This window comes from Capra hircus, chromosome 6, assembly GCF_001704415.2.
Source record: "Capra hircus breed San Clemente chromosome 6, ASM170441v1, whole genome shotgun sequence".
Taxonomy (NCBI): domain Eukaryota; kingdom Metazoa; phylum Chordata; class Mammalia; order Artiodactyla; family Bovidae; genus Capra; species Capra hircus.
This window is the reverse complement of record NC_030813.1, coordinates 98,210,271-98,223,544: the sequence shown is the minus strand read 5'-3', so window position 1 is coordinate 98,223,544 and position 13,274 is coordinate 98,210,271. Positions and strand designations below refer to the sequence as shown.

Below are 13,274 nucleotides of genomic sequence, written 5' to 3'. Positions count from 1 at the left end.
ATGTTTCTTTACGTCATGATGCTCAGAGACTTCTGATCGCCTACTGAATTAAAAATACAGATGAAGTATATAGATCTGTGCCCTGACATTCAAAACCTTCAACAAAACAGCCAGAGTCAGCCTTCTTTTTTTTTTTTCTTTGCCAGCACTAGCCTACTTTTAGGAGAAGGAAATGGCAACCCACTCCAGTGTTCTTGCCCTGAGAATCCCAGGGATGGGGGGAGCCTGGTGGGCTGCCGTCTCTGGGGTCGCACAGAGTCGGACACGACTGAAGCGACTTAGCAGCAGCAGCAGCAGCAGCAGCAGCAGCCTACTTTTAATCCCTAGTCCCAGCCAGACTTGTCTGTTTCCAAGCATTTTGTGAAGAGAAGCTTCAAATGCGAAGTTTCCCAGAGTCAGGCCCCCTACTTGTCAGGCTCTGCCTCTGCGGCGACCTCCCTCCTCCAGTCTGCGTGCTCGCCCTACAGCCTGGCTGTCGGTTCTGACCCATCTCAGGCTCCGTCTTCCAGTCTCTGTGCTCGCCCTGCAGCCTGGCTGTTGGTCAGGACCCATCTCAGGCTTTGTCCTCCAGGACCCATCTCAGGCTCTGTCCTCCAGTCTGCGTGCCCGCTCTGCAGCCTGGCCATCGGTCAGGACCTATCTTAGGCTCCGTCTTCCAGTCTGCGTGCTCGCCCTGGAGCCTGGCCGTTGGTCAGGACCCATCTCAGGCTCCGTCCTCCAGTCTGCGTGCCCGCCCTGCAGCCTGGCCATTGGTCAGGACTCATCTCAGGCTCCGTTCTCCAGTCTGCGTGCCCACTCTGCAGCCTGGCCGTCGATCAGGACCCATCTCAGGCTCCGTCTTCCAGTCTCTGTGCCCGCCCTGCAGCCTGGCTGTTGGTCAGGACCCATCTTAGGCTTTGTCCTTCAGGACCCATCTCAGGCTCTGTCCTCCAGTCTGTGTGCCCGCTCTGCAGCCTGGCCGTCGGTCAGCACCCATCTCAGGCTCTGTCCTCCATAGGATGCAGCTTCTCCTGTTCCCATCCCCCGCCAGGCAGATGTATGTTCCATCTCCTCTGGACTCCCACAGTGCTGTCTCTTTTTTAAAAATTAATTATTTTATTTGAGTACTTGTCTAATCTGCTCTGCTTGAATGTAATAATCTCTCTGAGCAAGTGTCTTGCACTGTAGTTTCCCTGGAACACTGTCCACAATGACATTTGTGTAGCAGTAAGGGTTGTAACAACACCAGTAACAATAATGGCTACTAACATGTATTGAGCACTTGCTGTTTGTTGAGCACTGTTCTAATAAATTTTCATAAATTAACATATTTAATCTTCTTACCCCGTAAGGGAGATACTATGCCTACACTGCAGGCGAGGATACAGGAAAGAGAACTTAAGTAGTGAGAAAGCAGCAGGATTGGGGTTTGGAACCCCCAGTCTTAACTTATGACTTAGGAGACTATGTTCATTTTTTTTTTAATTTATTTTTTTATTGAAGTGTAGTTGAATTAAGGGGACGATATTATTAACCTTCCTGCTATGCTGCCTTTTCTTAATACTCTGTAAATAATGAATTGTACAAGAATGATATTTTCTCTGGCTTGAAGATAAACACAGAGGTAGAAATAGATAGAACAGCATGGTAATCCACGCTCCTGAATGGCAGTTTTTAATTTATGCATCATTTCATCTGACTGGATTTAGCAGTGAATCTACATAGCCTCCAAATACAGGTTGAAATATTTTCAGGAGAATATCTTAAATGACAGACAATCCCTCATAAAGCAGGCAGACTAGAGCTACCTTAGATAAAAGTTCCCCGGTACATGGGTTAAAGAATTTTGAAAATAACTCTCTTGGTTAAAGATTCTTCCAAATAGGAAACCAGTGGAATTATTTAAGCTTTTTCATGAGGATATTCTGAAGGAACTAAGTATCTTAAATGTTGTAAACAACTATTTTCTGTAAATAAACTGTCCTTTTCCTCCCTCCTTTTTTACAAAGCTAAACCAGTTGTTGTTAACACCACCCCAGTGCGGATGTCCGTCCCACTTGTCTCAGCGCAGACAGTCAAACAAGTGAGTGTTACGCCGCTTCTCTCAGTCTCTCCCAAACAGAAGTTTACCTCTAGAATGGAAAGTTAAGAAAAGATTTATTTATGTATTTTTATTAAAGCAGAGTTGATATACAGTATTATATGTTACAGGTGTACAGTATAGTGGCTCACAGTTTGTAACAGTATACTCCATTTCTAGTTACTATAAAATGTTGGGTGTATTCCCTGTGTTGTACAATTCCCTATATTGTACAGCACAGCTTATTTCTGTATAATGGTTTGGACCTTTTAATCCCCTAAGTCTAAGAGATTTCAACTGAATTGAGAAGCTGTGAAATTTATTTTTGTGGTCCCTGATACACTGCCTTTCTTTGTAGGTTGTTCCAAAACCGATCAATCCAACTTCTCAGATAGTCACCACCAGCCAGCCACAGCAGCGGCTCATCATGCCTGCCACCCCACTGCCACAAATCCAGCCAAACCTCACGAACCTGCCACCAGGCACTGTGCTGGCGCCAGCCCCAGGAACAGGGAATGTGGGCTACGCAGTGCTTCCTGCTCAGTATGTGACTCAGGTATGGGCAGAAAGTCCAGTCACTGCATTTCAAAAAGCTGGTGTGTGTGTGTGTGTGTGTGTGCGTGCTCAGTCGACTGTTGGGTACCCCATGGACTGTAGCCCTCCAGGCTTCCCTGTCCATGGGGTTCTCCAGGTGAGAATACTGGAGTGGGTTGTCATTTCCTACTCCAGGGGATCTTCTCGACCCAGGGATTGAACCCACATCTCCTGCATTGGCAGGCAGGTTCTTTACCCCTGCGCCACCTGGGAAGTCGCCTTGGAAAGGTTAATCAGGTCTAAGATGTCTAGCATTGTCACATTCTAAAACTACTCAAAAACATGTAACTCAGTGTTAAGACTCTTTGCAAAACCTTGACATGTTAATTAAAACTTTCAAGTTTATTTTTATATATCTTTAGCATTTAGATATGTACAATGCAAGTCAGGTATACAAGTCAGACAGTTTGGAGCTGAGAACAGTTTGGTGGGAGGGTGAGATCATGTAGATAGAAGGGAAAGTAGTTTGAGTCAAGATGAGCCGTCCCAGTGAGTTTAGAAAGGGCTGTGACTGTAATGAAGAAGGTGCCACTGACTTGTTCTTAGAAAATAGACTGTGAGATGTGTTTCCAGGTGATGTAGCTGGTAGCGGTCTGTCTAGACCTGGTCATCTTTAGAAGACAGCTGTAGATGGCATCTGGTTATCTTTGGCATCAGGGCCACATTGTCTAGTTGGCTGGCTTTCATTAGGAGTGCTGCTTTCTAGGAAGCAGATAGAAGTTTTCCTTTTCATGTAAGAATCAATCCCTGGTATCTCAGATGGTAAAGAATCTGCCTGCAGTTGAGGAGAAACTCAGGTTCTATCCCTGGGTTAGGAAGATCCTCTGGAGAAGTGAGTGGCAACCCAGTCCAGTATTCTTGCCTGGAGAATTCCATGGCTGGAGGAACCTGGTGGGCTACAGTCCATAGGGTTGCAAAGAGTCAGACATAACAGAGCAGTTAACACTTACACTTTTCTAAGCTGTTGTTCAGTTTTGATGTATTCAGATTATAAGAGAGAGAGGCAAATTTTTCTGTGTACTTTAAAGAAATGTACTTTAGAGTATAATATCTGGCTACTGGTTGAAAAAATTAGTGTTCAGTATTTTTATCATTATATCTCTTTTCATAGAAACTTAATTATTATGCATATCACTTCTCATTCTCTATAACTTGTGATAAATGACCCCAGTTTATTTGCAAGTAGATGCATTGCATTTTTCTTGCTGATACAAGTTACTATAGTATTTTCAGGACATTCATCAAGAATTTTCTAATTTTGCTACAATTATTCCTCTGTAAAAGAATTTCTTCCGTTTGTGCCCTGTAGTACTTTAAAATGTTCACATTGTTTTTTTACCTCTGGTTTTACTTTTGGGTCTTTAGAAGAGCTCCATGAGGTAGTAAGTATTTTTGTATGAAATTTTCCATTCTGTTATTCCTATTTTAAGAGGTGATTTTATGCTTCTTCCCCATCATTATATTTAGGAATATTGTCCATTTTTGTAAACAGGGTCTGAAATTACCTTTCTTTATATGTAGCTACAGCAGTCTTCCTATGTGTCTATAGCAAGCAACTCTAACTTCACCGGAACACCTGGTATCCAGACCCAGGCAAGGCTTCCGTTCAATGGGTGAGTGAGTTATTTGAATATGTTTTAAGTTGTTGCATCAGGATAAATGCAGCATCAAATATCCATACATATTTCAAAATACATGTATGTGATTTTTCTCCCCTCAAAGCCATGTGAGCATGTCCCTGTAGTACTTTTTATTTTGTAATACTTTAAACAGAAAAGTTGCAGGAATAGTCAGAGAACTCCCAAATTATCTTTTACTCCCATTCACCAATTCAGCCGCAGGTGTTTTGTTATTTTCATTCTGTCTGTTTTCTCTCTTTCTCTATCTCCTCCTGAATATGTCTTAAAAATTATATTACCTAGTTTTTAAATTATTGTTTAGAGCCTTGCTTTGGCAGGTTTTTTTAAAAATCCATTAATTGCTGTCTTTATAATATTGGTTGAGAAGCTTTAGTTAGTTACATGGAACCAATCTTCCCCTTCTCTCCCCTCCTGAATTCCAACCTCACACATCCTTTTCTACTTAGTACATTGTATAATTGAATCTCAAAAGAGTTGAGGAGATTTCAACTTTAGTTCTCTTAGAAGAGAGAGTACTTTTTGTGGATTGTTCTTTAGAAACTGTTGATAACTTCCTTTTCTCTGTTTTAGTCCATATCTTGGTTTTATCTTTCTTTTCACATTACAACTTGCTTTTTGAATTTAATGTATATGCAACAACATAGCAAATTTTTATTAGAGGTGGATATATTTGTTAAAACTTTATTTTAGGAGGAATTTACAGGTTAGACACTTTTCTAATTTTACATAGTTACCTTCGATTGATTAAAATGTGTATTTTTGTGTGTGTCTCTATAGCATAATCCCATCAGAGTCTGCCAGTCGGCCCAGAAAGCCCTGTAATTGTACAAAATCGCTGTGTTTGAAATTGTAAGTCTTTTTGCTACTGTTTCCTCATTTGATATAACTGAAAATGCTTTAAAAAATAAATGGAGCTAACAAAATTCTTAGCAGACCGATTTCGTAAGTCCTAAGTAAACAGCCAAGTGCATGCTGGAGCACATATGGTAGTGCACAGACATTCTCAGTTGGGAAGAAAGAAGCAGTTTTAGGGTCTCTGCCACCGGGGAGGCACAGCAGCATGAGACAGACGTGGTCTCTGTCCTTACTAAGAAGTTTGAACTTATTTAGGTCTCCTAAGTGAGATGGTACTCTTGAGTAGTCTTTTAAATTGCTGATTAATTTGCTTGTTAGTACTGAACTAAGAGATTTGACACGAAACAGTTATATAAAAAGCAATGGTCTTATGAGGGTTTAGAATCCAGAGAAACATGACAATAGTTTAAGTGAGCGGGTTCCACTGATAGAATGTAGCCCATGTTTTTCCTTTTTGTGATTTTGAAATAACTTACTTTGAGTGCACAAGGTCACATAGCTCTTCTATTGACAGCGGTTACTACTGGAACTAAGTTTATAAACCAAAATTCTAGAGGTTGGGGGCTTTACCTTTGAGCCCTGTCTTGTAGTTGACAATCAGTGTATGTTGTCAACTCTGTAAGTGGCTCAGAGTGCATTTCTAAAGTGCTTTACTGCATGTGTAATGCTACTAAATAAGGTAATTTCTAGCTTCGTGTTTCTTTAAACAATGACTTTTTTGTGTGACTTACACTGATTTTTACATTCCAGATATTGTGATTGCTTTGCAAATGGTGAATTTTGCAACAACTGCAATTGTACTAATTGTTATAATAACTTGGAACACGAAAATGAAAGGCAAAAAGCAATAAAGGTGATTATTTTTTATTTCTTTTATCTGATAAGTTTCTTGCTTCACCTGTTTTTTGCTGAGCTCAAGTATTTTACAAAGAAAGTTAATTCCCTTTGCAGAGTTGAAGTTTAATCTACTGTGATTTAACATGGCTTGATATCTGATCTGTTTTGATAGGCATGCCTTGACAGAAATCCAGAAGCTTTTAAGCCTAAGATAGGGAAGGGGAAGGAGGGAGAATCTGATCGACGTCACAGCAAAGGATGTAACTGCAAACGATCAGGATGTCTTAAGAACTACTGTGAATGCTATGAGGTGAGATGGCTTGGGAAAAATGATCTAACCATCTTTTTTTTTTTATATACATATATATTACATTAATTTAATTTAATTTTTTTAATTTTTATTTTTACTTTATTTTACTTTACAATACTGTATTGGTTTTGCCATACATTGACATGGAATCCACCACGGGTGTACATGCGATCCCAAACATGAACCATCTTTTGAAAATAACTTTAGAAAGGGTATACAAAGAAATTTACTGTGGGACTTTACCTGGTGATCCAGTGGTTAAGACTCCGTGCTTCCACTGCAGGGGATGCAGGTTCGATCCCTGGTTGGGGAACTAGGATCCCGCATGCCTCACAGAACAGCCGAAAAAAAAAAAAAAGTTGGGAAATTACTTTGCTTTTGCAGTTTCCAAATACTACAGTTGGAAAAGTCAGCCTTAATTTGAGGAAGACCTGCCTTCTGGCTTCCCAAGCAGGACTTCGGAGGAACAATATCTTCATTTTGTCATTACAGTTTGGGGTCTCATTGGCAGCTTTATCAGCTCATAACTTCTTGTACCTGGAAGTATGCAAACCATAGTACCAGTTTATGGATTTTCAATAAAAATAACATCAAAGTGGAAGAAAAGTCTGTAGTAGTGGTTCTTCACTGAGGGGTATTACTACACAGTTTCTCCCCCAGAAATGTTTTGGAAAAATATGTGGATAACAAAATAGCCTGCATTCCAGGGTGCAGTCCTGAGAGTGTAGCCTTATCCTGCCCCAAATGCCACTAGTGCTCTGTTGAAGAACTTTCTGGAAAACGAAATTATGTTAGGAGGTTTGCCTTGTGAGCATAAAAGTAGGTAAGGAGGAATATGTAGTTGCTGGATAAGGTTACGGAACTACTGAAGGGTTTGGGGTATCCAGAGGGGAAAGTAGGGTGGGAGAGGTATTCATAATAAAAATAGTATCTGTGAAATCCCTTTAATGTGATACTGTGTGTGTGTGTTTGCATAAGTGGGAGGTCACCAACGTGTTCATGACGATTTGATTGAGGTGGCTGGATTATGGATGACCTTTATTTTTTAATATTGTAATGTATCATATTTTTTAGAACGAATATATGGTGTTCATACCAGGAGGAAAACCTATATAGTGAGAAAATTGGTATGGAAGGCCTCAACCATAGTGTAGCCACTCTCAGAATGGCCAACAATACTGGACCTGTCTATATGCAGAGCTGGCCCATTGGGCGTTGCTAGCAAGAGATGTTTCCATATAATAATCTGTTGATCATGGAATCTACTGTAGTGATGCCCTGTGGTTTTTGTTTTGTTTCTGTTTTTATTGGCGTTGAGTTGCTTTACAACGTTGTGTTCATTTCTGCAGTACAGCCAAGTGGAATGAGCTATAATACGTACACATGTACCCCCCCCCCGTCACCACGGAGCACTGAGTAGAGTTCCCTGTGCTGGATAGTTGGTTCTCCTTCTCTTTTGGTTTTGATTTGGAAGCTTTTCTTTTGTAAATCTTTTAGGCAAAAATAATGTGTTCCTCAATATGCAAGTGCATTGGCTGTAAGAATTTTGAAGAAAGCCCAGAAAGAAAGACACTGATGCACTTGGCAGATGCAGCTGAAGTCAGGGTGCAGCAGCAGACGGCAGCGAAGACCAAGTTATCCTCCCAGATTTCGGACTTGCTGACCAGGCCAACACCAGCTTTGAATAGCGGAGGAGGAAAGTAAGTTGACATTTTAATACCTTTCTATAGTCTGATGTATTCATTTCTGATAAAGTTTCTCTTGTGGGGCAGAATTGGGCTATTTTTGGTTGTTGCAAACCTGACTTTTCTACTTTCTACCATTAATTACTTGTGAAGGAATATAAAAGTAACAGAAAAATCACTGTCATATATAGTTGTAAAATGCACAGTGCTGTTTTAGGTCACTGGGATTATTAATTGGATTTCTTCCTACTAAGATGAGGTAATTACGTAATTTGACAAACCCTGAAGAAAAACAAAATTTTTGTATCTCTTACTGGTTGTGTTGTTATTCATCTTTATTCCCATTCTTACCTTCTCTTGCCTTTCCCGTGCCCCCCTGGCACTTTGCCTACCTCACTGGAGCCGCTCACATACTGTATTATTGAAGCTCCTCCTTTTCTTAGACTGCCGAGCTCTGGAGCAGGAAAGCTGGGGCCCTACACTCAGGCCAGTCGGAGTTTTACAGTTACCGGTGCGCTCGTGGTTTGTGACTGTGACAGGCACTTCATCTCCCTGAGCCTCACCTCAGTCTTCTTTGCTTCGCCGTCACCCTTTTCATGTGGCTGTGAGGAGCCAAGGAGAGTTTGGCAGGCCCAATGCAACAGTCTGCTGACTTGAATTTGTATTTGAGTCTGTAAGAGGTTACCTTGAATTATCAAATGGAATGAGCCTTGCAAATGGAATTTTATTTAAAATGCCTAAGTTGAAATAAGATCCAATTTATAAAACTTATAAAAGTAAGGCTTTTGTACAACATATTTTGGATATTAATTCTAGAGAACTCTTAATGCTGCTGCTAAGTCGCTTCAGTCATGTCTGACTCTGTGCGACCCCATAGACGGCAGCCCACCAGGCTCCCCCGTCCCTGGGATTCTCCAGGCAAGAACACTGAGTAGGTTGCCATTTCCTTCTCCAATGCATGAAAGTGAAAAGTGAAAGTGAAGTCGCTCAGTCATGTCCGACTCTTCTCGACCCCATGGACTGCAGCCCACCAGGCTCCTCCATCCATGGGATTTTCCAGGCAAGAGTACTGAGAGTCGGGTGCCATCGCCTTCTCCGAGAGAACTCTTATAACTGGCATATAATCAGCAAGAGGTTCTTGGACTGACTGAAGTAGAAATGGGCAGACACCTCCATGAGAGGTGCCACAGGGGGTCCTTTCTGATCCCAGTATACCTTTAGCGGATTAAATCTAATCTAGCCTGTTAGTCACTCAGTCGGGTCCAACTTTGCTTACTCCATGGGCAGCAGGCCACCAGGCTCCTCTGTCCATGGGATTCTCCAGGCAAGAATGCTAGAGTGGGTAGCCTTTCCCTTCTCCAGGGGATCTTCCCAACCCAGGATTGAACCTGGTCTCCTGCACTGCAGGCAGATCCTTTACCACTGAGCCACCGGGGAAGCTCAATCTAATATCTATGTGGAGATTAAAGATAATGCTATGCTAAAACATTTACAGGTAATTTTTAAACTCTGAAAAATGTTTGTTATTATGAAGTGTGAAAGAACACAAAATTATACACTATAATCAAAACTTAAGTACAGAGACTTCCCCAGTGTGGTTATGACTTCATGCTTCCATTATAGGGGGCAAGAGTTCAATCCCTGGTCAGGGAACAGAGATCCCACATGCCACGTAGCACAGCCAAAAGAAAAAAAACACTAAGTCTAAGAAAAACTGTATTAAAAACCCCTACTAGCATGTTAATAGGCTTTTGTCTTTGAGTGGCGAAAATTTGAATTTTTTTCTTTCCATTTACTCTCCTATAGTTTCCAAATACTATATAATGAATGCTACTATTATACATGATTACTTAATTATACAATATTATTATAATATTAACTTTAGTATTTGAAGATTATATTTTCTAATTTAAAATTAGAAGTTTTAGTATTTTAATTCTATTTTTAAAATTTCCATGCAAGTGTATAGCAGCCAAAATCCTGTTACCCTGTCTTGTCATAGTGGGCCTTCATTTCTGACTTCATTCATTTGGTGGTCCCTTTGATCAGTGACTGCTCACTTACAGGTTGTTTAGTGGTTAGAGCAGGTTACCTGATTTTTGTCTCTTAGGCTTTAAGACTTGGTTCCATATAGCTAGCCTCAGGATGGATTCCTGAGTTAATACTCAATAGTTTAGGTCTTTATGACTGAAATTTCCTGTACAGAACAGCATCTGTGTCCCCATTGTTTTGTTTTCGTTATGGAATAATGGTAAATTTTGGTGTGGTTTTTTTTACAAAAACATTATAAGGGACTATAGGAAAGAGCTTTATTTTCTGTGTTGTCCAGGAGATGACAGTACTTTCAGTTTCCAACATTACACATTTCATTCATTGAGCAAATATTCATGGAGTGTCTTTGTATGTCAAGCACTGCTCTCAGAAGTGCAGAAACAAGAGTAAATAAAACAAAAACTGCACTCAGAGCTTACATTCCTGAATCAGGAGGACTTTTGTTATAGCAGTAGCCCGTCAACATGTAGAATTACATCACTCAGTTAACCAGGTAATCTTGTCTAGGTCAATGTATTTTACATCAACTGTTATATTTTAAAAATATGACGTTCTTTGGGATGTGCTTGTGTTCATGGCACAAACTGTGATGTTCACTGTGCCAGCTGAATCATGAAAGTATAGATGGAGTTGTCCAGGTGAATGTCAGCCACTTCTGCCGATATTCAACACCACCATCATCTCTCTCTTTCTCAAAAATCATTGCAGGTTGCCATTTACGTTTGTCACTAAGGAAGTAGCTGAAGCCACGTGTAATTGCCTTCTTGCCCAGGCGGAGCAGGCAGACAAGAAGGGAAAATCAAAGGCAGCTGCTGAACGGATGATACTTGAGGAATTTGGGCGATGCTTAATGAGTGTCATCAACTCTGCAGGAAAAGCAAAAAGTGACCCTTGTGCCATGAATTGCTAACTCGTGCACAAAAAAACTGCTAAATGGAACTGTACAGAAAATTGAAGGTTCAGGGACACTTGATTTTTCTGGAAATAGCTTGATAATTATTGTATTGTTAATTCAGTCCTTGAGACCTGAAATTATATTGATGGAGAAGAAATTTTAAATAAGGAAATTAGTACATTTTAAATCTTAGTTAAATCTGCTTATGCCCCTTCTAAATTGAATTTTTCTTCATTGTATTATATAGGTTTTTAATTTGCTTGGGTTTCTTAAGAACTAGATGTTCTATCCTTCTGATTCTATTGACAAAGAACATTTATAAATTACTATTATATAATTTATAATGTATGGCGTTGTATGACTTTATTCCAGTACAAAAAGCCAAAGTAGTACTGGTATTACCCAGTCATTCTTTGGTACTAGCAGATAGAATGTCTGTATAAACAAATTCTCACGAAACATATTCAAATGACATTTTGTGTTTAGAAAAGGACTATCTTTTTAAGAAAAATCAACTTTTTAGGGTGAATCCTGGAATAATATCCTGTTGTCAACTTTGGGAATTGTCAGAAGGGGAAATCATTTGTAGGTACACTTTTGAAATAAAAGAGTTATTTTGCTTTTTTAAAAAACATAAAAGTGTTAAGGGACAGAAAATAATTCTCAAAAGATGGACAATTTGTTTCTACAATAAGGAGTGACTAAGAAAGGTTCTGAGATATTTCCATTTTCTTTCAGAGAGGCGGTATGTATTTGAAATAATAAATTGCCAGTGATTAAGGGGTACTATTAAAATGAATGGTGCATATAGAAGTAAACATATTATTATTATGTAGTGATAAAGTAGAACCTTACATAATTATCAGGTATGAAATTTGGCTTGGATGGAGAAATAAAGGGTATTGAAGCTCTAAGAGATGAATTTAGAGGAGGATTTTTCATCTATCCATACAGTTCTCTTTATAGACTTTTGAACTATGAGGTTTCAAACCAATGTATGGCTCTTACTTGATTTACTGAAAGGGGCCTCCTAACAAAGCTTTCAGAATTATAGTGGGGTTTCTTTTTATAAGGGAAGCTTAATATGGCATTATTTTTAGCCAGTGATTTGGTAAGCCTACAGTATGAATGTTTTCATATAATTACTAAAATAACATGAATCATTTTCAGTAATTCAGAATTCAAAAGCTTTATGAATTTAACAGCCTGTTATAATAGGACTCTCGATTTTATGATGAGAAAAAAAACATGTTGGAGTTCAGGCATTTTGTTAGGTACCTTAATCCTCAGTAATTAGTAGTATATGATTATTACATTTCCTACAAGGAATCTATAGTTGTATGTATTAAGTGTGTATATATGTTCATATGAACATGCAAGATATAGGCAATAGAAATTAAGTAATCCAAAAGAAGATTCCGTTATTAAGTATCTTCCTTTTGAAATCTGGATTTACAAAGTCATAGTGCAGTAACTTTAAATGTAGATAGTGCCGACATTCTTAGCACCTCACTCTAGTATGTTTAATTAAAATTTGTATAAATGTAAATTAGTGTAAGAGGATAAAGTAATATCTAATCAAGTTATTTTTCAAAAGATTACAATACCTTTTTGGTCTACACCTAAACTGTGTTCATTTTGTACATATTCTGTGTTTAATTCTAATTGCACCTTTGTGATGTGTATTTATATACAGTGTGCATAATATGTTTGTGAAATTTGGATTACAATTGTAGATTATGTATGATGGCATTGCTTGAGAATGTTTTGCTTGTAAAAATTTGAAGGTGCAATCAAATGCTACTAGTTTTTCTGATTTTCAAGAAGCTATCTAAAGTATTAAGCCTTTTCCTTCCTGTGTAGTACTTACTAAACAACTTTTTGTATTTAGGCATTTGCATCAAATTGCTGAACAAGATTAATATCCACATTAATTCAACAATTTTAAAAGACTATTTGGGGAGGGTTGGGTATATAATTTTTTAGCTCTATTTACATCCCAAAGTAGAAAGATAAAATTTATATTTACTAGAGCTATTCAAAGAATACACTTTTCTATATTGTAAAAACAGGAACAGCAAAGTAAATCATACAGAAAATAAACATTTATACTATTCTGTAAAAAAAAGGTTTTGCATTTTTTTCTTTAATAGTACCACTTTTAACTACTAAGCATGCAAGAAACCTTTAAAAATACCTGATATTAAATAAACTTGACATTACTTCTGAAGGCACACAACTGAAAAATGAATCTATCATTTTGCCCAGTTATCATGAACATAAATTGCTGTGAGATGAGAATATCTTATTTCCACTGTTCTTTTAAAGAGAAACTCAATCTACTCTC

The 13,274-nt window shown here is 38.8% G+C and overlaps 1 protein-coding gene across 10 annotated transcripts in view; it reads left to right on the top strand.

Annotated features, from left to right (window-relative positions):
* The window catches only part of LIN54 (lin-54 DREAM MuvB core complex component), a 63,726-nt gene extending 50,671 nt beyond the window's left edge, over nucleotides 1-13,055 (top strand). For all 10 annotated transcript variants that reach the window (XM_018049671.1, XM_018049666.1, XM_005681844.3 and 7 more), the window contains 8 exons: nucleotides 1,989-2,062; nucleotides 2,418-2,615; nucleotides 4,175-4,266; nucleotides 5,071-5,142; nucleotides 5,899-6,001; nucleotides 6,158-6,295; nucleotides 7,793-7,995; nucleotides 10,741-13,055. In XM_018049671.1, coding sequence (XP_017905160.1) covers nucleotides 1,989-2,062; nucleotides 2,418-2,615; nucleotides 4,175-4,266; nucleotides 5,071-5,142; nucleotides 5,899-6,001; nucleotides 6,158-6,295; nucleotides 7,793-7,995; nucleotides 10,741-10,942 — 1,082 coding nt within the window. In that variant the 3' untranslated portion in view covers nucleotides 10,943-13,055. The remainder of the gene's footprint in view (nucleotides 1-1,988; nucleotides 2,063-2,417; nucleotides 2,616-4,174; nucleotides 4,267-5,070; nucleotides 5,143-5,898; nucleotides 6,002-6,157; nucleotides 6,296-7,792; nucleotides 7,996-10,740) is intronic.